Consider the following 24,414-nt stretch of genomic DNA (forward strand, 5'->3'; position numbering starts at 1 on the left):
TTTATATTGCGCTCATAGAAAGATTTACAAAGCATGGAAACAGGCCCCTCCGCCCAACTCTTCCTTGCGGGTGTTTATATACCCTCCCATACCCTTCTCCATCCTGTGTCAATCAAGTGTTTGCACCTCTGCTAATACCATAGGAAGTGATGCTGGGCAGTGCACGCACAGGAAGTGATGTCAGCAATGCTGCCCAAGCACAGCAAATAACACAAGTGGTGACCCAACAACACGGAAGCTGATCATTTTCTGCGTGGGAATCTAGCTCGTCAGTGCCAGAATCTGGATCCACAGGACACCGCGGATATAAGCAAAGCTATACTAAAACAGGGGTGACAGCATTATAATGGGGTTGCCCTGTATCTGTTTAATCCATAGTTGACAATAAAATCCACCTCAGTAGCTCACGTGATAAATGGGAGCAAGCTCAATTTGGCAACAACATTTATTATAATTTCTATAATTATAATAAATTAATTATAAACTGTTCACCATTGAGAGTGAAGGGTGAACATTTAGAAATTATGCTTATGCTGTCAATTTAACGATAGATGATGCTTGGTTCGAAAGAGACTATTTTAAGGGTATCTTTCCCTGTTTCTACCCTGAGAGCCTAAAATGGGGGAAAAGAATTACTTCTAGAGGTATCAAAGATAAAAATAGGTACATTGGTTGCTCTTTCAACATTACCTCTTCTAATAATAATTCTACATAAATGTCAAGAACTAAGAAGCTTAAAGTTCCAGATTTGCCAATTTGTCTCCTTCCCATAAGTCGATGATTAAAAATATTCATATAATATAGAAAGATTATCGTGTTGGGAATGTAATTGACCAAAGTTAATTGATCCTGAAGGTGCAGAGTAAAGTTGACTGACACTCAAAGTTCTACTCTGGTACTAGCCGAAGCTGAAGCTTGTATTGGTTGGCAAACACAGCTAAAATCCTTAATGTGATGTAAAATGTGAAGAAATATTCACAAATATTGAATCCTGTTAGCAACCAGATGTGTGCGTCGCCAATCGTTATGAACTCAGCTCCGACCTGCCAAGAAAGAGATCAAGTCGGAGCAAAGTATCCAAGGGTTTCCAAGTTGTACATTCAGTTTTTGGTAGTATTCAATACTTACAAATTTTTTGTGCCTCCTGTAATTTAGACTCCAAGTCCCACAATCTGTTACTGAGACCAAACCCTCCCTTTCAGGAAAAAGAAAATATTCAAAGAAAAAGTCTTCATCTGAGTTTTCTGCAGTCTCAATTATCAAAAATTTACAGACTTCAGAGTTGCCAATCCCTCAGCATGAAGCTGGCACATCAAAAACTTTCAAGACCATCTCAAGGGCCTCTAAATTATCATTTAATCCAAGTTCACTACCAAAGCAGAGACAATGACCAAATCTCTGATGTATTAAACCTCATCAGAGTTGTTGAAGTCCACGTTAGACTCTCAACTGTCTTTTCTTTCACACATCCAAGCCATGACCTGCTCTGCCTTCCCTCACCTCCGTAACATCGCCTGACTCCGTCACTACCTCACCCCTCAGGCCGCTGAAACTCTTGTTCATACCTTCATCACCTCCAGGTTCGACTATGCAAACGCCCTGCTTGTCAGCCTTCCCAACTCCTCCCTCCACAGGCTGCAGATAATCCAGAACTCTGCAGTCCGTGTCCTCTCCCGCACCAAACTCCGTGACCCCATCTCCCCCACTCTCGCCCGACTCCACTGGCTGCCTATCCTTCAAAGGCTTCAGTTCAAGATCCTGGTCCTCACCTACAAAGCCCTCCATGGCCTCACCCCACCTTACCTCTGCGACCTCCTAACCCCCTACCAACCCGCCTGTTCCCTCCGCTCAGCCGGCTCCGGCCTTCTCCATGTCCCCCAACCCATCTGCCCCACCATTGGCGGGAGAGCCTTCAGTCACTCTGCCCCCAACCTCTGGAATTCTATCCCACAATTACTCTGCCTTGCCCCCTCCTTAGCCTCCTTGAAGTCTCGCCTCAAGACCCTCCTCTTCAACCATGCCATCGGCCAACCCCTTCCCCTCTCCTCCCTTCTCCCTCCCAGACTCCAGCTCGGGTCTGAAATGCTGTACTGTCCAGCGCCTTGGGACGTCCTCCCGACGTGAAAGGCGCTATACAAATGTAATCTTGTTGTTGCTCCAGCACATAATGGTTGAGCAGAGGCATGAAGCGGATGAGACCTCCCAGGGTCACAAAACAAAAGTTCTGTGACAGGTGTTCGTGTGGAGGATTGGTCCTTTGGCTGACTATGACCTTTTTCTGTGGCAGCCCTTCCACCGATCTAAATTGCTTTACTCAGATTTGGACTGCAGGCTTAATCTTGAAATGTCATCTGTAGTCAGTGAAGGTACATCATGTTGGACCTTCACCCCCTCCCCTCCCAATGATTGGTTTCCATTACAGCACTTTAAGCATTTTGTGTAACCTTCCTGAGAAACAAGGACAGACTATACTCTCTTAAAATTGTGCATCAATAAACAGCTGCACATATAGTATGGGTTACCATCTACAGCTGGGACTATGCTTCAACTCAATATACAAACTTTAAAGCAGACTTTGTTCAGACCAAAATGCTCTGAAAGGTGAAAAAGAAACTCATTAATAGAATGAAATATTCTTCCTTCCCCCAAAAATCCACAAAGATTCAGGCTACACACTGAAGCCAAAATGATTTAAGCACAACTAATATTTTCCTATTAAATATTAAGAAGATACTTGCCAAGTAGAGAAAAGCTGTGGTTCTTATATAATGCAAGAACACAGAAAGATCATGTGGTCTCACATGGTGTCAGTCAACAATGATTTAAAAAAACAAGGTCTCATGATTTCCCACTCCTTTAGATGAGGAGTTTCATCTTAATGTGCATGAAGAATAAATGCATGAGAAAGATCTGATCTCTGAAAAAGATCTGTAACTGATGAGAAAAACAAGTTCATGATGACTGATACATCTATAGAGCGTGGGAATGTTAGCAATGCTGCGTATATTTGCATCTGCTTCCACAGAAATAGACTAAGTTTTATTGTCAACACAAATCACCCCTGAAGGACATTATTACTCTACATGTACACTAAGATTACTCCAATTACTCTAATTAATATATTGGCAATGCTGTGAACTATTACAAGATGCCTGGATGACATGACATGAAGTGTTCTTAAAGGACCATCTCTGCCCTCAAACTTTCAAATTAAATACGTTGGCTATGTGTGGAGCAAGTAGCCTTCATATTCTTCAATTAGAGCAATAGATGCCCAGAATTCTATTTATATACGGAGAAAATAAATTGTCTTGACCATATCTATAGAAAGATCTTATTCTGCAACTGCACATGCACATTTGCACATTGCTTTTAGCACCAACTATTTCTTGCATTGCTGAATTTACCAATTCTATTAACCCCATTCAATCAGATCCAAGGGAAGGCAGTCATCATTTTATAGCTTTTGTTAAATACGTCTCTCATTGCTTTCAATATGAAAGTCTGTGGTGAGCAGATTAAGTCACAAAATATTATCGAGACAAAAAATGCCATTTCTTTCAGACATGTCAGTAATGTTGGGTCAAAAATATAAAAATGCAGGAGCACAGGACTCGGTGCGAATAAAAAGACAAATTGCAGATACTTACTTTAGAATATTTACCTCTCCGATTTAAGAGAGGCACAGGCTCAAAAATGCAAACCACATTTCCATAGGAGGCTGCGATCTGTGGATGGAAAAAAACATTTAAATGACTATGATAATTAGTTATTGATGGCTATAATCCCACAAATGCTTTTGTTTCTTCCAAAAATGACCAAACTGAGATCAGATATCTAAATACAGTTGTTAGAAGGTTTATTCAAAGTCACTGGTCAAAGCAGGAGAAATAATTTTTTTTAAATAATCCATTTTTTGGGGGAGTTAGAATTTCCAGAGGACATGATCTTCAGGGAGCTTTGTATGCAACAAACATTCCTTCTGATATAGGTGAAAGGCAAATGGTAGTTAATACCCATAGCTATTAGCACAGAAGTGACAAATTACGGACACAACTCTGTCAGTCAGGTTTTCGATTTGACAGACCTAAACAGAAAGGCACACATTTTATTAGGTAATTTTCCATCTTCCTTTTGTTAAAAAAAGCATGAAAAACTGAATTCCATAGATTTATTTGCTTTTCTCTTCTCAATGCGAGCTGATATGAAAACAATGCAGCTGGTTACCAGCTTTCATGGATCAATACAAAGACTCAAATGTGCACAATTTTAATTTTCATTGAATTTAAAACGTGAAGCAGCATTATGTTTTGATCTTTAGATAGGCATCTCTGCCATATAGAAGTAATCTATTTAAACAAAAGGTGCTGAATTAGGATCAGGACAATGTGTTAGAAATATATGCATCAATTGACCATTTTAAACAGGATTTAGAAGAAATGGGATTAAGAAACAAATCATGAAATGTCAAAGTGAAGAGAGGCCATAAGACAAGATGCTCTGCTCCTACCGATCACAATTTTAGCCCAATCTTTAGTTTATTTAGTTTAATCATAAGAATTCACTCTCTTTTCAGCTGTATCTCATTCACTTAATGGCTACAGAGATTTCTTTTGATTTTAAAAACTAAAATTCTTTCAATTGTGGGAAAGCGGGAAAAACAGTAGTGAGTTTTATTAAGAAAAAAAGTAAAACTGAGAAGGACCATGGGAATGACTAGAGGTGTTATACTTCAGATGAAACTTTAAACAGAGCCTGTCTGTTCAGATGGATGTTAAAGATCCCATGGAAATATTCAAAAAGAGAAGGGAGTTTCTCTTGTTGTCCTGACTAACGATTCCCCAAATAAAACTAGTCAATTACTTCATGGAATTACGCACTTTGACACATCCTCCAGACATGAAAGGTATATAAATGTAAATTGTATTAAAATGTACATGGGACATTTCTGTACTCAAATGGGCAGTCGCATTTGCTTACAAATATTATCACATTTTACATTAAACTATGTGAAGCTCTTTGCATTGTTTCAACATGTTGAGGCATTATATCAAATGCAAGGATTGTGTAAGTGTTGAGGAAAGAAATTATAATAGTCTACTATTTTGTTGAAATGATTCATATCAATCACCAGAGCAATGCAAGACATACAGGGTGACCAAAAAGTTGTGATAACTACCCTATTATGTAAAATAAATATCATAATTTCTTGATGACGTATTAGAAAATATAATATCAAGCCTTTTTATCACCCTCTATTAGCCCTCAAAATCAATCTTGCTAGCCTGAAGATGCACAGCTCTTAATGCTAAAATCTTTAGGGGATCCTTAATTATATAAACTTACATTGAACTTTCAAAATTCTTCTGAAACTGCTGCAACATAAATCTGATTTATACTGCAAACAATGCATGAATTTAATTTCTGAAACCATGCTACCCGCAAATACTAAATGCACTGAAAACAAATGAAATATATTTGAGTTGAACTCTATGTTGCCAAAATCCAGGCTCAGCAATGTTGGTGGATTGACTAGTAGTGTTCCTTCTAACTGCTGGTCCACACCAAGAAGGTTTTTTTTTGCTCAAGTTTGTATATGCAGCAAATCTTTTTTTAAAAAAACTATATTTCAAAAATACACTGGCAAGAATGCATCACATGGGGTGGGGAAGGTTGAAGAAGTAAATGCGTTTCCATGGTCAGCAGGCATGTGTCTGAATTGGTATCAGCCTGAGTTTAATCAAAGGTCATATTAATTTGTAGAACTACTGTATACATAGAACACAATACTGCATATAATAAACTATGATTTTATACTGAAGACAGCATATGATAGGATAGATCTGATCATATGATAATATGATTTGCCAACCATCTGCAAATACTTTTAAAGTCATTAGCTTTTGACAGGAAATTTCTTCTAAAGGCTTCCTTAATAATCATGCCAATTTGAACTTGTGCTATCTTTATTTGGTCCATGTAAGAGTCAACATGCATACAATTATAGAAGCTACAGGAGGAACTACAAAGCACTTAGAATAAGTAAGCATGCTCGGTCTAAAGTTTTTTTTATAGGTCAAACATTGGCCTATTTATGAAATCTGTCAGCTTCATTACACAAAAGGAAATGCGTTGCACAAACCATGCATTGTGACCTCAAAACATTGAAAAAATCTTGCAATAATTTAGGTACCATCAGCAAAATGGATGCATCCTGTCAGAAAACAAACCACATCAGTGATGCTAGATTTTCAGCCTTTTTCATGGAGGAAAAATACTGAAAATAATTAATGCAATTAAACATTTGAAATACTTAAATCAGCTGCAAAATCACTGTAAGATCACAGAATCATAGGATGTTTACAGCTGAGGAACCCATTTGGCTCATTAGGTTTGTGCTCTCTCTCCACTGCAGCCATTTGCTCTTCTCTGTCGTCTTCCATATGATTTTTCTTCCAAGTAATTGTCCATGTAACAAGCTATTAAATGGTCAGTTTCAACTGACATTAATGGTACTGCATTCCACATTGTAATAAATCTCTGTGCAAAAACATTTCTACCCCCTTTTTTTTCTTGTGATGATCCTCAGTTCATACCTTTTTTTGTTATGAACTCAAAGATCAAAGTGAATGGTCTCTTATTAAATAAATCTGAGGACATCAACCTCGATTCTCCTTCACCTTGGCTTCAGCAAGAACAGTCAACTTTTCATATCTCACCACATTAACTCTCATTCTTAATATAACTCTTGTGAATCTCCACTGTACTTTTGCCACTCCTTCAATGCTCTTTTCTGTAATGTGGTGCTCAAAGCTGGACACAATATTGAAACTGCAGCCTAACTAACAACATGCATGTACATAATAATAATAATAATAATCCTTGCATTTGATATAGCGCTTTTCACGTCGGGAGGACGTCCCAAAGCGCTTCACAGAACATACTGCAAAGTGAATTGACTGTATATTTGTGGGCGAACGCGGCAGCCAATTGCGCACAGCAATGTCCCACAAACAGTCGTAGATTGAAAATGACCAATTATTATTGTTTTTGGTTTTTGAAGGGATTATTATTAGGCGTGTGGAGTAAGGAAACTTGCCCAAGGTTTCCCCTGCCTGGAAGTAGCACCCTTCACACCCGATAACGTCTCAGAGCACTGAATAATGCAGAGTTGGATGCCAAACTGGGGAGAAAGGGGAGATGCAATCTGAAGATGGGTAAAGAGGGAGCAAGGTGGAGGCATTGAGGCAGGGAATTCTGAGACGCTAACCTATGTGGAGGGCGCTGTATAAGTGCAAGTTGTTGTTGTAGCCACTGAATATACATTATTTTCTTGCAAACTGTATCCTTGTCCATTACAGCACTTGCCATCATCTTTATGTCCATCAAATGATAGAATCACCAGAATAGAGGATTCAACATCCTCCATTAGATAGTAGGCAACAAGCATTTGCACTAAACATTTTTCAAGTTTTACAAATTCCAGAGACAAATCTCACTAAATAGTACTGGAGTTCCAAGGGTTCAACAAGCTACAACTTTGTTTATAAATTATGGCATCTCCCGCCTCCGACTATACTTCACACCCAACATTGCTGAAACCCTCATCCATATTTTGTCATCTCCTGTCTTGAATCCAACGCATTCCTGATTCATAACCCTGCCACCTGTACCAAACTCTGCATCCCCATCACCCCAATCTTTACCAGGCTCTATTGACTTGCTATTGCAGAATGGTTCGATTTTCAAGATCATCACACTCGGCTACAAATCACTTCATTGCCTACTTACTCAGAAAGTAGTAAAATTGGAAAAATTCTGCAATAATAATAAGGCTATATTGTAACTTTATTCTATAGGAAGTCGCAAAACTTCCTTTTTTTAAAAAAAAGCTCATTATTTTGCTTGGCAGAAGGAGGGGGTAGAAAAATAATGTTCTACACTCATAAAAAATGTAGCACATAGTCCTGGGAAATCAAGCATATTAAAGTGAAAGATATTAAAACGTTCAATTTGAGCAACTAGCACTAAATCAAACACAGCAATGCAGTGTAAAACTCTCTCTGTTCTGCACTAACCTTAGAAGAATAACCTCAGGTGGCACCTGTGAGAAATTTTCATTAACACAAATCATATTTGTGGCCTCAGAGTAAAATTCAGAGTGAATTACGGATAGCTGGATGGCGTGAACTCTGAAACATGAGAAAGTAGGTTGAGAATAGGCTAATTAATTTTGCAGGGCCCTTGCAACTAGCTGAGTATTTCCAATCTGGGATGGATTCAAACTCAAAGTGATGAAAGGTCACGATCACTCAGGTTGACATCCTGATCAGGGACATCATTTTTCAATCAAACTCCAGTTTGCACCCAGTCTTAAGCATTGAAATACAATGTTCAATCAGGTCCATAGACAGGTCCAACCTTGGGCAAGTTTCCTTACTCTACACGCCTAATAATAATCCCTCCAAAAAACAAAAACAATAATAAATTGGTCATTTTCAATCCATGACTGTTTGTGGGACATTGCTGTGTGCAATTGGCTGCCGCGTTCATCCACAAATGTACAGTTAATTCACTTTACAGTGTGTTCTGTGAAGCGCTTTGGGACGTCCTCCCGACGTGAAAAGCGCAATATTAAATGCAAGGATTATTATTATTATTATCATTTCTCATGTTCCTGCCTTGAAAATTAAAATTGAGTTTTATATCTGTTTATGAAAAGCTAATGAATGGATTTTAAAAAAAATTCCTAAAACACATTTACAAAAAATATTATCCATAATCAATGTTAGAAAAAACTGCAAAGAATAGTATGTATTAAACTAATTCCGCCCAGTTAATTATTATTGTGGAACTTTTATGAATTTGCTTTTAGCCTGGAGTTTAGTCTCCTTGCCAGAATCCTGAATAGGAACCTTAAAATTACGGAAATACTGTTCTTGACCTGGGTATGTCCCATTTGACCAATACCAGTGTCAAAAAAATGAAAGATATTTCATTCTATGTAATCTGCATCTATCACTTCAATGGGCACAATAATTCAATGAAAATATATATTTTTTAATAACATACATGGTAAATGGGAACATTTTACATCAGTCAATTAAAGAAATTACACCACTGAAGGAGGCTGATTGACCGTCACTGGTGCTAGCTCATCCACTGGAGCTCACTTCTCTAATCACAATTCCTGGTTTCCCTATTCCCTTTAAATTATTATATCATTATTAACTATGCACATTCTTGACTTTCTCTATGACAATCGCAGCTAGTTACTTTGTTGTTTAATAGCTTGCAAGAAGTACTCTCATTCCATGAATCCCGTGTCTAATCTTCATGAAACAGTCAGTTGCAAAGCATTAATCCAAAATAAACAGCTCTGTATTTGATATCAGATTGTGCTGGACTTAGATCAGAGACAATTTAAAAATGTTAATAATAATAATCCTTGCATTTGATATAGCGCTTTTCAGTCTTCTGGACGTCTCAAAGCGCTTCACAGAATATACTGTAAAGTGAATTGACTGTATATTTGTTAAGATGACAACCAAGGTAATTTTCTCCTCACTTTCGCAACAAATACAAACCGAATATCAGAATTTTACAACAGAGACTGATGTAACAAGTTAGGATTTTATAAATATATGTGGATATAAGGTAAATATATATAATTCAGAGGATAATGAATCCACAACAAACTCTATTATGACAGAATAATTGTTAATGCATATAGACATTTTACTTGTGAGAACCAACCCCATAAGTGAGAAGTGAAAGGATTCCAAAAAGGAAGCATGTTACACAAGCAGAAAACTCAGGAAACTCAAAATGACTGGTTATAGGAAGGAAATGGAGGAGGGCATCCAATTTGATTTCCAATGGATGGGAAGATTGTGCTCTTAAAGAGATACATCTACATCCAAGAGATATCCTTCAACATCTACATGCTCCCTCTTAGTGACATAATCCGCAGACATGGGATCAACTTCCACATGTAAGCGGATGACACCCAACTCTATCTCTCTGCCTCCATTCTCGACTCTAGGACAACTGCTATCCTGACAGAATATCTGTCAGACATCAAGTCCTGGATGAGAGCCAACTTTTTCGAGTTGAACGTCAACAAGACCGAGGTCCTCTTGATTGGCTCTTGTCAGCGCCTCCACACCTCAAGTACTGGAAGAATCACTATCCATGGTTGCACGCTCCACCTCATTGAGCCAATCCTTAACCCAGATGTCTCAACTGCCCTTTTTCCCCACATCTGTGCCTTGACCCGCCTTACCTTTCTCCACCTCCGCAAAGTCACCCGCCTCCACCACTGCCTCGCCCTCAGGCCACTGAAACCCTCATTTCTTCACATCTAGAGTCAACTACGCCAACGCCCTGCTTGTCGGCCTTCCCAAATCTTCCCTCCAAAAGCTGCAGATCACCAAGAATTCTGCAGCTTGCGTTCTCTCCTGCACCGGGTTCTGTGACCCCATCACTCCCATCCTTGCCCGACTCCACTGGCTCCCATCCCCCAGAGGATAGAGTTCATAATCCTCGCTCTCGCTTTCAAGGCCCTCCACGACCTTGCCCCACCCTATCTCTGTGACCTGCTGACCCCATAATCAACCTGTCCGCTCCCTCTGCTCGGCAGCCTGTTCTATGTCCCCCAGTTAATCCATTCCACCATCAGCGGTCGGGCCTTCAGCCTCTTTGCGCCACCCTTTGGAACTCCATGCAACATTCCCTTCACCTCACTCCCTCGCTTCCTTCAAGGCACGTCTCAAGACCCTCCTCTTCGACAGCGCCTTTGGCCATCCTCCTATCCTCCATGCCCTCCACCCACCTGATCCCAACCACATGCCCCCTCCCCCGCTCAGGTCCAAATCCCTGACTCTGCAGCTCCTTGGGTCATGCTCCCGACGTGAAAGGCACCATACAAATGTAATTTTGTATTGTACATCAACTAACAGCAGTTCTTGTTTGAGAACAGCTCCCAAATGTGGAGCAGGTCAAAAGAACATACAATTTCTAAAGCGACACAAAATGTTCAGGACTGAAAGGACTATCGAACTTAATTACACAACTGTGCTGGATATCATAGGCAGCAGAAAATCAATTCACAGCTAAAATAGTAACAGATTGCTATATCCGACAAAAGTACTGTAACTGATACCAGAGGGCTGTGCTGGGCAACCTATTGCTCTCTGAGGTTGTACCAATATGAATAACTGGTGAATATTGTGGTCAAATTCAAAAACTGCTTAAAATTCTGAATTCAAAATTGCAATTGATAGGTTGAACTCTGCGCTGCCCAACTCAACTGAGGATACCCTATAAGACTCAGGTACCTCAGTCCGTCAACAGTGGGGATTGAGTCATCTCTACCATAATAATAATAATCCTTGCAACAAAAACAGAAGTCGTTGGGAACACTCAGCAGGTCAGGCAGCATCTAAGGAAAGTTTCTCCATAGATGCTTCCCTTTCTCCATAGATGCTGCCTGACCTGCTGAGTGTTCCCAGCAACTTCTGTTTTTCTTTCAGATTTCCAGTATCTGCAATATCCCAACATCTATCTGCAGCTATACAAATGTAATCTTGTTGTTGTTGTTATCACATCGTGGAGATGTCTCAAACGCTTCACAGAATATATTGTAAAGTGAATTAACTGTATTTTAGCTGGTGAAACAAGCCTAGTCGAACTTAGTCAAACAAAGCATTTTTTTCACATTTGGAAGGTGCTAGAAAATTGATTTAAAAAAACAATTATTTGTATTTAATTATGCGGCGGATTAAAAACTGTATTTACTAAAATGCTTTCAGAATAGCAAGATACATATTATCTACAATTTTAATGTGGAAAAATCTCCAAAATATTCAGTATTGGCACAACCATCAATTTCATACATTTGATTTGTTTCAGGGCTTCACTGTACAGCATTTACAAATTCTAATCACTTATTGCCCAATTGTAAGTTTAGTTTTCATCTTTTACAAAGTTTCCCTTCAATAAGCTTTTTTAGTAGTTTCAACACAGTTTACAATATACATAAGGCATAATTTTGCAGATCATATTTGATTTATTTTACAAAGCAGTTTTCAAAAGTGCTCATTAAAAACTAATCATGTGTACACAGATGCAGCTCCTACACAAGGTTTAACATATTATTGTTCTGCAACAGNTTTTTTAAATAGTAAAGGCTGCACAGTACGGATAAGGTCTCCAAACAGAAATACTCTTCAAAAACAAGGTATTTTGGGCTGCAGGTCATCTATCATGGATTCGATTTGCCTCACAAATACCATCCAAAGAATTTAATTTATTGAAGGAGCATTCAGTTCAAGTCAGTTATCTTCTGGTATTCTAACCTCTTCAAGTTGTAGAATTTGCAGATGTACAAGATTGCATATGCACAGTGATTTGAAAGCGACATACACGACTCCGGGACATCACCCCATATGAAGGGCGCAATAAAATGCATGTTGTTGTTGACTCTTTCTGGTCAGTAAACCATGCCCATTTGCAAGCAAAAGGCTGTCAGCTCAGCAGGTAATTTGAATGCCTGAACTGTATGACTGATACGAGTCCTTAATCTGTTGACGGCTAGAAATAATGGTACAATGTGCCATCAGAGGAACATTTTCTGTTGGTGCCATTCGGGGACATTACCATCACATTCAGGTCACAATTCTGCACTGCTACAAAATAAATGCACATTGAAGTAAAAAATATAGTGATCCTGGAAGTGGTAACAGAGCACAGGAAAATTTTAAGTTGCAAAACATTATAATTCTAGCATTGAACATCTGTTTATTTGAACTGAAGAAGTGTCTGGTAACCAAATAAAGCTCAGTTGCACTTCAAAGAAAATATTGAGGGGTAACTGAAGGTCACAATAACTACGAATTGCTCCATTCTACTTGACTCCAGTTAAAGGCGGAACTTCAGAAAAGGAGGCAGCATTTGGCTAGATACTAATACATTTTAGTCTACAATTTTGTTGTGGAAAGTTTACGATCAAAGCTAGACCGAGTCCTGCTGTTTTATAATAAGGTTGGAAAAACTGCAAGATCAGTTGTGGAGGAGAAGAGAAAAATTGAATGCCTGACTACAGAGCTCAACAAACTCACTCAAGTTGATGAGGCTAGAGTGGATTGAAAAAAAATCAGTTAATAGGATAATCAAGATACAGCTTCAAATTTAAGAAGCAAACAGAAGGATAATTTTCAAAAAGCATCAGCCATGAGAAACAGGCATTCTAATAATAATTGCAATTGATATGGCACCTTATCGCATCCTTGAGACGTTTCAAAGTGCTCCACAGAATATACCATAATATGGATTGACAGTATTTGGTGGGGGAAATACGGCAGTCAATTAAGCACAGCAGTGTTCCACAAAATGTTGTGGATACCAACTTACTGCTAGGTAAACAGAGCCGTGTGGAGTAAGGAAACTTGCGTAAGATTTTACCCCACGTAGGAATTGAACCCGGGTCCTCTTGCCTGCGAGGTGAGCGTGTTAACCACTACTCTTCGGGATTCCACAACATTACATATGTTACAAATTAACTCAGAGTGCTTAGAAGCAATTTTTTTTAGACAGACTACATACCTTTCCTTGCTGCAGGGAGCAATCAACACATCCGACTTGTATATTTCCATGTTTTGCGCCCGGTATAATCTGAAGTCTTTCAAAATCACTACCTAAAATCACAATATCACATCCTGAAGCGTAAGCCTGCAAAAAAGAGAAAGAATTGTTAACAAATGCTAACAAAAAACATTTTAAAAAACGAATTAAGAATATTCACAATCTGATAACCAAGGTTACCAAACTTGCCTCATCGTGTTGATGTAAAAATTAATTTGAGGCCTGATATATAGCTATATATATATATATACCGTACACAGCACAATAATTTACTTACTAGGCTCAGTCTTTACTTGCAGATAATTTTATGAAATGCTGCTGTAATGTTTTCACGGCACCACACAGCAGAGTATATGTGTGATACAGACTGTGCTGTACATGGATGTGGAGAGATCATAGAATCATAGAATCGTACAGCACAAAAATAGGCCATTCGGCCCATCGAGTTTTTTCGGTTCTTTGAATAGAGCAATTAACGTCAATCCCACTCCCCAGCCCTTTCCCCATAACCCTGCAAACCCGTCCTCCTCAAATACCCGTCCACGGCGTTTTTAAAAGTAGTTATCGAATCGGCCTCGACCACCCTTTCAGGCAATGCGTTCCAGATTCGAACAACTCGCTGCGTGAGATGTAATTTTAAAAGTAAACCATTCAACCTTTATTCTCTATATATTAAACATCTTCAAATTGTTTTATATTAAAATGTATTGTTTTTAAACAAAGCTGCAGTGTATTAAATGTTTACAACCTTTTTTAAGAAATACTTTGCATTAAAGTGGGCACAATAAGAAAACATACATTTTCTGCTAGTTTTGGACATCATTATTATCAATCAATACTACATTTAAAGGTTTCGAAGCCTACTATGTATAACCATTCATTCACTGTCACTATTTGCAAATGTTCAGCAAGTATTCAAAACTACCAGAGAAAAAAAATGTTTTGTATTTTGGAAATTGTGTGGTACTGAGCATTGCAACTAAATGAGAAGAGCAAAAGTAATGAATGTGTGCACTAGCTGAGAGTCTGAGATAAAAAAAAACAGTTAGGAGTCAAACAAGTTTAGCACTGGAAAGTCAGCCTAGTTTACAAGCTCAAGTCCTGATATAGGGTTCAAGAGTGAGGAAGCGAAGAACTGACCCAAATGAACACTGCAGAGTAAAACATTGAATGAGTAATTGGAACAACCACCTAAGGAGCTAAAGAAGAAAAGGTCTCCATGAAAAATGAGTGGGATGGAAATAGCTCAATTAGAAAAACAGTATCACAAGTGGCCACATACTGTAAGATATAAATCCATTCAAGCTTTGCAAAAAAAGATTCATAAACAAGATGGAAAACAGATTGCATCAAAGAAACAAACTTCAAGAAGTTTACCAGAACGAGGAAAAAAGGAAAACAAAATGACTAATTTAAAGATATTTCTTTGAATAAGGTTTATTTCGATATTAGGTAGAATATGGTGTATTTCCAAGAATGAACTTTAGAAAACAACAACAATAAAAACCACAACAACAACAACTTGCATTTATATAGCACCTTTCACAGTGGGAGAATATCCCAATCTTTCAAGACAGATCTGATTGAGATCATTCAGGAAATTCACCGAAGTTTCTTATTCTGGTTATTCTCAGGAAAAATTTGAATCCGATTACTACGGCACAGGATTGATCAGCTTTTACATCCACACGTTTGATTGCAACATAGATTCACTGAACATTGAAAAAGTGAAAAAGCAGAAACAGAACAGGAATCTGGACTGCATCCACTGTACCATAAATGGCAACCATGGCCACAGAAATTGATCACAAGACATGAGGATAGGATTTAAACTTCAACTTGAGCCAATCATGAACATGATTTTCTGGTGCCATGACATTAGCACCACTTTCTGATACATACTGACATTTTCTGGATTGGGTATACAGATATGAAGATATTAGACAGAGGTCAACCTGTGAAAATGCTCACTACAAAAATGTTCTGCATATAGAACCACTAAGTGTTTCAACTTGATACTCAGCTCGTGCTGGGTATAAAAATGATTTTGCTGAAGGTTTTTCCAGATAACAGAAGTGAAAGTTGGACTTTAGCATTTACTCAACTTGTTTGTCTGACATCTGATCGGGAGGAGGTAGAGAAAGACAGTGAAATGATTAATTAATTCAATCAATTCTTTAAAACATATTAATTCAAGAAGTTAAAAGAAAAAAATGAACTAATGCATTCAAATGTTGTAATGTCCACCCTCACGATGTGAAAGCGCTACATCACACAACAGATTATATAGTTATTATAATATGCAACACTTTCTCAACTCCATCAGAACGTTGCCTGACTATGGTATAATAATTGATTTGTAGGTGACCATGTGCTTGATGGAGAGGGATGTATAGGAGCCGGTTAAGCTGAATGGCTACATTTTTGTCTGCTTCAATTGGCTTGGAGATTGCACAACTTTTCACCCCAAAGGGCTGTACCTGGTGTGGTATTCTGTAGTTGATATAGGACCTGGAGTTGATGAACTTATCTTCGCCTTGTTGGGACACACCCTAAACTCTTCCCCCATTTGACTCGCAGCACAGGATGATCTTTTAATCACACCCAGCACAGATGTTACTGTATATATACACATGTTGTACTGTAAATGTCTTAAATCAAATGGCTGCAAATACTTTGTGTTGCTAAATTATCTGGGCATTAGTGCTAGTTCAAACAATTTTTAAAATGAGTGGAAATAGGTTACTCTTCTTTGGGAGATTTTTTCGCCCAGCACACCCGATGGGGTCTCAGAGCATCTTAAGTTGCCACATGGGGTTATGATGTAGTGGCAATAACGGAGACCTGGCTCAAACAACGGCAGGAATGGGAGCTGAATATTACTGGCTTACAATGTATTCAGGAGGGATACGGAAGGAAAAAAAGGAATATGGAAGTTACAGTTTATTCAATGCAAACAGACTAAGTTAAATATTTGTGCACCGTGTTTGAATTGAAAAGTTGATGGATGATGGTTTATTTTTAATTAAAATGCTGAAAATTTGAATCAATCAATTTTGTTTAAAACCAGAACCAAGTTGAAGTCTTTGTCTCTTCCTGTATTTGTGAACTCCATGCAAATTGTCTTAGTGTAGTATCTGAATCTACCATAGTCTGGTTGGTCATTTGTGTGGTTTAAATAGTGATGTCAAATCCTCAACAAGAAAAACATGATCATAATCTGGTGTCAGTAAGCATGGGCGCTTTCTGGCTTAGTGCCTGTTCAATAAAAGCAAGGGAGAGAAAGTGCTGCGCTGCATCCAATTCATGTTACCCAAACCCCTGAGGAGTACTCAATGGGGATGTTGACAAATTCACAAAATGTGGTAAAAGTTAATTTTCTCCAATTTTCCTATCCATCACCTTGAGGAATGTTATGGAATATAATGCTGAAAAGTGTGAGCCAGAGTTTTTCCTGTTTTTACTAAAACACTGTGTGTTCATGCTGAACTATAATTTGCATCTTCATGTCTGAAACCACAATAAGTTAAGACACATGACAGATTTTAACCAAACCCAACTACATTTAGTATTTCAGAGGTTACATGAATGTTACTACAAAACAAAATGAACAATAATGTCAATATTTTTTTAAAAAGAGCATTGCACAAAATCTGTGCGTTTACAAATTCTGTAGACACATTGATGGACTAAGATGATGACTGGCAATAAAATAATGCAATGATACAAATATCCCCACCCAAACATTTGTAAGAACCCAACAAATACAAGGATGTTTCACCCTACAATTTCTCATTTCTCCCTCCTCCCAGTAGGAACAAATGTATGTACAGTGTAAACTAGCTTGGTTCAATTGGCAGCATTCTTTGTTTGAGGGTCTGAAAGTTGTGGGTTCAAGCCCCATATCAGAATATAATAATAATCCTTGCATTTGATATAGCACTTTCACTTCTTCTAGACGTCTCAAAGTGCTTCACAGTTTAGACTGTAAAGTGAATTGACTGTATATTTGTGGGCAAAATGCGGCAGCCAATTGCGCACAGCAGTATCCCACAAACAGTTGTGGATTGAAAATCACCAATTTATTATTTTTTTTGAGGGATTATTATCAGGCGTGTGGAGTACGGAAACTTGCCCAAGGTTTTGCCCTGCCAGGAATTGAACCCAGGTCTCTCGCTTGCAAAGTGAGTGCTCTTAACCACTGAGCTGCAGGACTCGTTTAACATGTTTTATGAGACGAGTCTGGACTATCTGTACTGAGACCTTTATTAATTGTATTGCGAAGTCAGAGAGCAATCAGACACACCCTAAAGACAACACACCAAGACAGAGTATAAGTTACAAGAATGAGGTGGGATTTTGATTGATGGTGATTCATTAATCTAACCGAGAACACACTCCATTGTAAACCCAGCGAGAAATACGAGTGAATTCCTGCTCTGTTGGCATTGCTCCATTGTTGAGGCTCAGGTAGTTGGGTACCTGGCTACTCGAATGGCTTAGTTTGATGTTTTCTGGCAATGATCACACTTGAAGTTTGTATCATTGCTCGTACAACACACATGGATCGTTGTTTAGTGATGTGGAAGTCTTCAAATAAGATGGAAGACTTTGATTGGACCTGACCTGGGTAAGAGACTAATGAGTGATGGTGGAATAAAGCATATTGTCTTCAACAGGAAGGGTGACTTTCAGCTTCTTGCCCCCCCCCCCCCCACCCCGATTAAACACCATGCATCAAACACCTCTGTCACAAGTTTGAGCATCAAAGCCAAGGGTGAAATGGAAACTGTGGGCAAATTGTCTGTGTCTAAGACACCTAGGTAATGATTCTACTTCCATTCACCTGTGAATATGAGCTCAAATGAATGATTTACTCATGCCGGAGGCAGTGCTGAAGCATTCCTCCTTATTTTAGGAATCTATTTTAGGAAAGGAATCTGCAGCAATTTATTTCCAGGCAACTTCGATTTTGGCTCATTGGGTTAATGAATCACCCAGACGAGATCCCCAGTGTGTTCTGAGTACACCAATTTCAAATAAAACAATAGAAGAGTGGCATTATGCATTCACTGATTTGCAACTCTGGTGCTGTTTTCAAAACATCTTTGTTGGGAGTATTAACACTTCACTAGGAGGGTATTCAGAAATTCACTTCATTCCCTGCAGACAGCAAGTGGCAGTTGACACACAAATTTGTTCATGAGAGTGCTGTGTTGCAAGAGGTGCCATCCTTTCAATTAAATGTTAAATTAAGATCCCCAAAGTGTTTCAGCTAGATACAAAGGCACTATTTCAAAGAACAGACGTTCTCCATGTATGTCCAACATCATCCAAATTCACCCCCCAAAATTGTACATATTCAAGACTGAGATAGATTTCTTATTGCAAAAGGGATTAAGGGATATGGGGATAAGGCAGGGTCAGGTTATTAGCTGGAGTTAGATTAGAAGATCAGCCATGATTGAATGGCGGGGCAGGCTCGAAGGGCCAAATGGCCTACTCCTGCTCCTACATGTTATGTTATGCATCATTGTTAGTGGGGTTTCGCCGGCCCTCTTTCCGCTTCGGCATCAAGCTCCGCCACTGTTAAGTATTCTGAAACACAACCATGTGAAGTGCACTATATAAATACAAGTTGTCTTTATTGTCTCATAGATTAGTCACATTCTTTTAAATCCATTATGAGAAAAGGATTACGTTTACCATGATAAATGTCTGGTAATAATTAACTCCAGGAACCCAACAAAAACCTCTACAAAGTGGCTAAATACTACGTTGAAAGTAAGGAACTAATCATTATCCTATAAATTTCAGTACAACAAGATGTATCATTATTATCAGCACTAAATATTCATAGGCAGTATGAACTGATCTGTAATTAAAATCTGCACTGACAAATAAATCACTTGTTTCCTTCTCCAAGAAATCCAAGATGATGTTTTTTAGAATGTTTAAAAAATGTGCTTCATCTTTATTTATGCATTAAGTCTGCAATAGGTTGCTATTCCACAATAAATGGTTTTATTAATGGCAATGGCATAGTCATAATGCCAATCTCGCAGCACCAGCTTCAATGACAAATTCTCAAGGCATAAATAAAATAACCTGTGCATCAATATTCTCTACTCAGCATTTCACTTCCAAAAATAAGTGATTTTACTTTATCATTTACTTCATCTCCTGACCACTCTATCCTCTTCCACCGTCTCTCCTCTCACCTCAACCTTCATGGTTCTGTCCTTGTGTAGCTCAGATCTTACCTCTCACACTGTCTCCATTTCATCTCCACAAACAGCTTCTCCTCTAGCCCCCGCACCATCTTGTGTAGTGTTCCTCAGGGCTCCATCCTTGGTTCCCTCCTTTTCAACATCTACATGCTCGCTCTTGGTGATGTCAACCGCAGACATGGGGTCAACTTCCACATGTATGCGGATGATACCCAATTCTATCTCTCTGCCTCCACCCTCGACTCCAGGATCACTGCTGTCCTGACAGAATGTCTGTCAGACATCAAGTCCTGGATGAGAGCTAACTTTCTCCAGTTGAACGTCAACAAGACCGAGGCTCTCCTGATTGTCTCCCGTCAGCTCCTCCACGTCTCAGGCACTAACAGCATTACCATTCATGGCTGCAAACTCCACCTCACCAAGTCAGTCTGGAACCTCGGTGTCTTGTTTGACCCTCAACTGTCCTTTCTACCCCATATCCGTGACATGACCCGTTCTGCCTTCCCCCACCTCTGCAACATCACCCGGCTCCATCACTGCCTCACCCCTCAGGCTGCCGAAACCCTCATTTATCACATCTAGGCACAACTGCGCTAACTCCCTGCTTGTCAGCTTTTCCAACTCTTCCCTCCACAAACTGCAGCTCATCCAGAACTCTGCAGCTCGTGTCCTCTCCTGCATCACCCCCACCTTTGCCCGGCTCCACTGGCTCCCCATCCCCCAGAGGATAGAGTTCAAAATCTTCATCCTCGCCTTCAAGGCCCTCCACAGCTTTGCTCCTTCCTACTTCTTTGGCCTGCTGATCCCATATCAACCTGTCCGCTCCCTCTGCTCAGTAGACGGTGGCCTGCTCCACGTCCCCTGCCTAGCCTGTCCCACCATCAGTGGTCGGGCTTTCACCCTTTCTGCCCCCACCCATCCAACATTCCCTTTGCTTCCTCCCTTGCCTCTTTCAAAGCGTGTCTCAAAACCCTCCTCTTCGACCGCGCCTTCCGTCACCCTCCACGATCCTGAGCTCGGGTCCAAATCCCTGACAATCCAGTGCCTTGAAAGTTCTCTCTACTGAAAAAGTTTACAAATGATCTTCATTTGTGAATGGCACTTTGCCAAACTGCACCTATGAGCACACAATGTTCTCAACAGGACTGAAGCTTTCAAATGTTATCAAGCAAATAAATGAATTCACTGATATCATCATATAGCCGAAATGAAACTCGGAACATTTGTTGACCGACACCATAGCTCAGTCACACACTAATGTATTTATCTAGGGCAGTCCATGATGTACTTTAAATGTCGAATTTGCAAACATTTAAAGTTATCTGTTCTTGACACAAGGCTGTGACTGCTGCATTGTTGGGAGGTGACGGCTTTCAAATGAGAAGATAAACCACATTCACTAATTCAGAGATGAACCAGAGCAATGCAAGTCCCAAGTGATGCAAAATACATTTAGCTACATACTGTATATGCATGTAGAGAATATACAACCAAAAGTGCTCTCATACCAGCCTGAATCTCCCCGAGCAGCAAACTGATTAATTCTCACACCCTATTTATTCTATTTATTCTAATAAATAATAGAATAAATATTTATTCTATTTATTCTAGATTGCGCTCTTGCTTCTGCCAAATCCTCCTTCTACTCCAAGGTTATCTTGGAGGCAAAGGACAACCCTCGGCTTCTCTTTTCCACCACAAACCATCTCTTCCGCCCACCTTCCCATGCCTTGCCCATCCTCTCCTCAAACTCCAACTGTGAGGAGATGCTGGACTTCCTCGAATCTAAAATCGAGGGGATATGTTCAGCCAACTCTGCCCAGTCCACAGCCACCTCCACATCACATCTCCCTCATGACCCACCCTCCACCTATCCCCCCCTATACTCCTTCGACCCTATCTCTCCATCCTCCCTCAACACAACTGTCCGCAAACTCAAACCCACCACCTGCTCTCTCGATCCCATCCCCAACATCTCCTTGTCCACCGGATCAGTTCCCAGCCCCATCTTGAAAAAACCTTCCCTGGACCCATCCCTTCTCTCCAGCTACCGCCCCATCTCTAAACTCCCATTCCTCTCCAAGGTCCTGGAACGAGTCGTCGCGTCCCAGTTCTGCTCCTTTCTTGCTCGCCATTCCCTCTTTGAACCCCTCCAATCCGACTTCCACACTGCCCACAGCACGGAAACAGCGCTGGTCAAAGTCACTGATGACATTCTGAACATATGTGATCAGGGCTCCCTTTGCCTCCTTGTCCTCCTCGACCTCTCTGCCACCTTCGACACTGTCGACCACTCGATCCTCATACACTGCCTCTCCTCTTTACTTAACCTTCGTGGACCTGCCCTTGCCTGGTTCGATTCCTATCTCTCTCAGTCTCCGCTTTGTTGCCTCTAATGGTTTCTCCTCCAGTCTCCGCAATGTCACGTCTGGTATCCCCCAGGGCTCCCTATCCTTCAGAGGATCCAGTTCACAATCCTGGTCCTCACCTACAAAGTCCTCCACGGCCTCTCCCCACCCTACATCTGCGACCTCCTAACCCCCTATCAACCCGTCCGCTCCCTCTGCTCAGCCGGCTCCGGCCTGCTCCACGTCCCCCAACCCACCATTGGCGGAAGAGCGTTCAGCCACTCTGCCCCCAACCTCTGGAATTCTATCCCCCAATCACTCTTGCCCCCTCCTTAGCCTCTTTCAAGTCCCGCCTCAAGACCCTCCACTTCAACCATGCCATCGGCCACCCCTAAAGTGAAAGGCGCTGTACAAATGTTATCTTGATGTTGTTGTTGTTATGTAATCCTGGAGATGTCCACAATCAAGTCAAGTTTCTACCAGAAAGTTTGAGTAAAATTTACAACTGGATAAATTAACCTCTTTGTTCCGTCAACAGGGATAATTTATTGAATTTAGAATGAATCCTTAAAACAGGAATGTTCTCATCCTTAAATTTTGGGAGTAGTTTTATACAGTAATCTTGTACATAATTGATCATAAGGAAGTGAAGTAATTTCAATCTGAAAACTGGGAGAGTTTCCAACTGTGGATAAACTTCCCAAAGTATACAACACTTTAATTAGTGTTGTATAATCCTGGGATGCTATTTCAATGTTCGACATCATAATCTGGAATTTTGCATCTCAACTACATCATCTCACCAATTGAATTTTTTTTTAACTTCAAGCTTTGGTTTGCTCATAGCTGCTTCATTTTTGCACTCGTTGCCATTCACTTGGAATTTTATCTGTAAATCCGATCTTCACCATCTTGCAAAAATAAGATGTAGAAATTGTTGCATTCTTCTCTTCAGTCTTGGCCACTGACCAGATTTCAGTGTCATGTAGAAAGACATTGCTCAACAACAACACAGAGTAACCTCATAATAAAGTGCTTATCGGGTCTTGGATTATAATAATGACTGATTTCTTAGTCATTAGGTAGCCACTAAAGTCACTTCCAGCATATTACACACTAGCTTCCACGCAATGTCAGGAGTCAGTCATCATGTCTTGCACACTGTACATGGAAGTATGCCATATTTCCAAGTAACTGGGAGTCCACAGGAAACTCATATTCTCAGCGAACTCGTGCTTTAGTGAAGCACTGAATCACAGTCTTCCTATGTTTTCCAAACTAGTAGTTGCATTTAATGTTGCACCTTATGTCATCAAAATATCTCAAATTGCTTCACAGAATTTATAGTAATTACAACTGTAGTTTTGTAAGCAAACTGCAGCTCATTTGGGCTGATGCCAGTTTCTCCTTTAAGGCAGCAAATTTTAATGGGGCTTGAGCGTCATCTAATATAGAAGGTAAATTATATAATGGCTGCACACCTGAAATTTGTATAAGCATAAAATAGTAGTCAATTTTTCATGATCAACAATCTCCTGCTGGAGACCACACACCAGAGATGTATCTTGTTTTGTCACTTGAAAGCAGTAATGGTCAAAACTAGAGGCTGCTTTGCTAGATAAAAGTATCTTCCCAGCCAGGACCAGTTCAAGCTCACCCTTTAGAGAATGACTGACATTGAAACTGGATTCCAGAACAACAATATCTTATTTCAGTCTAAACCGAAGGGGTAAGATTTCCTTCTTTTTCCATGCTGCAGTAAAGTCCTGCTTGCTGCAGATCGGAAGTGAATACTGTAGCGGCAGTCTCCATCAGTATTAATTGAGATTATTTTCTGTTCCTTCGCTTCCTCTTAAGAGTACTTCACTTCCATTCCCCACAGCGAGCTGGAGTAAACCAACTCTCTGTAGAGAATTAAGTGGAAGGTAATACACTCTCCTATCTTGCCTGGACTTATTTGGAATCAACACTGACATCAGAAGATTGGGAACTGCCAGGACGTTTTTGATTTGCTTTCAGTTACCGTAAAATGCATAGCTACAGAACAATTGCCAAATTGGTACATTTGAAAAGGCATTGTACAAGTCACTAGATTTTTAAATCCCAAACTAGATTTTTAAAGTGCTAGCATTTTCTCGGATGGATTACGTGAGTACTCTTAACATTGCTGGTTTTAAAAAAAACTACAATGT

General features: G+C 39.8%; 1 protein-coding gene across 2 annotated transcripts in view; it reads right to left on the reverse strand.

Moving 5' to 3' along the window:
• The window catches only part of LOC103181121 (dmX-like protein 1), a 134,964-nt gene that overhangs the window by 94,287 nt on the left and 16,263 nt on the right, over positions 1–24,414 (reverse strand). For both annotated transcript variants that reach the window (XM_007897364.2, XM_042333817.1), the window contains exons 2-3: positions 13,606–13,731; positions 3,651–3,728 (exon numbers count right to left, since the gene is read on the reverse strand). In XM_007897364.2, coding sequence (XP_007895555.1) covers positions 3,651–3,728; positions 13,606–13,731 — 204 coding nt within the window. The remainder of the gene's footprint in view (positions 1–3,650; positions 3,729–13,605; positions 13,732–24,414) is intronic.

This window comes from Callorhinchus milii, unplaced genomic scaffold, assembly GCF_018977255.1.
Source record: "Callorhinchus milii isolate IMCB2004 unplaced genomic scaffold, IMCB_Cmil_1.0 Scaffold1, whole genome shotgun sequence".
Lineage (NCBI taxonomy): Eukaryota > Metazoa > Chordata > Chondrichthyes > Chimaeriformes > Callorhinchidae > Callorhinchus > Callorhinchus milii.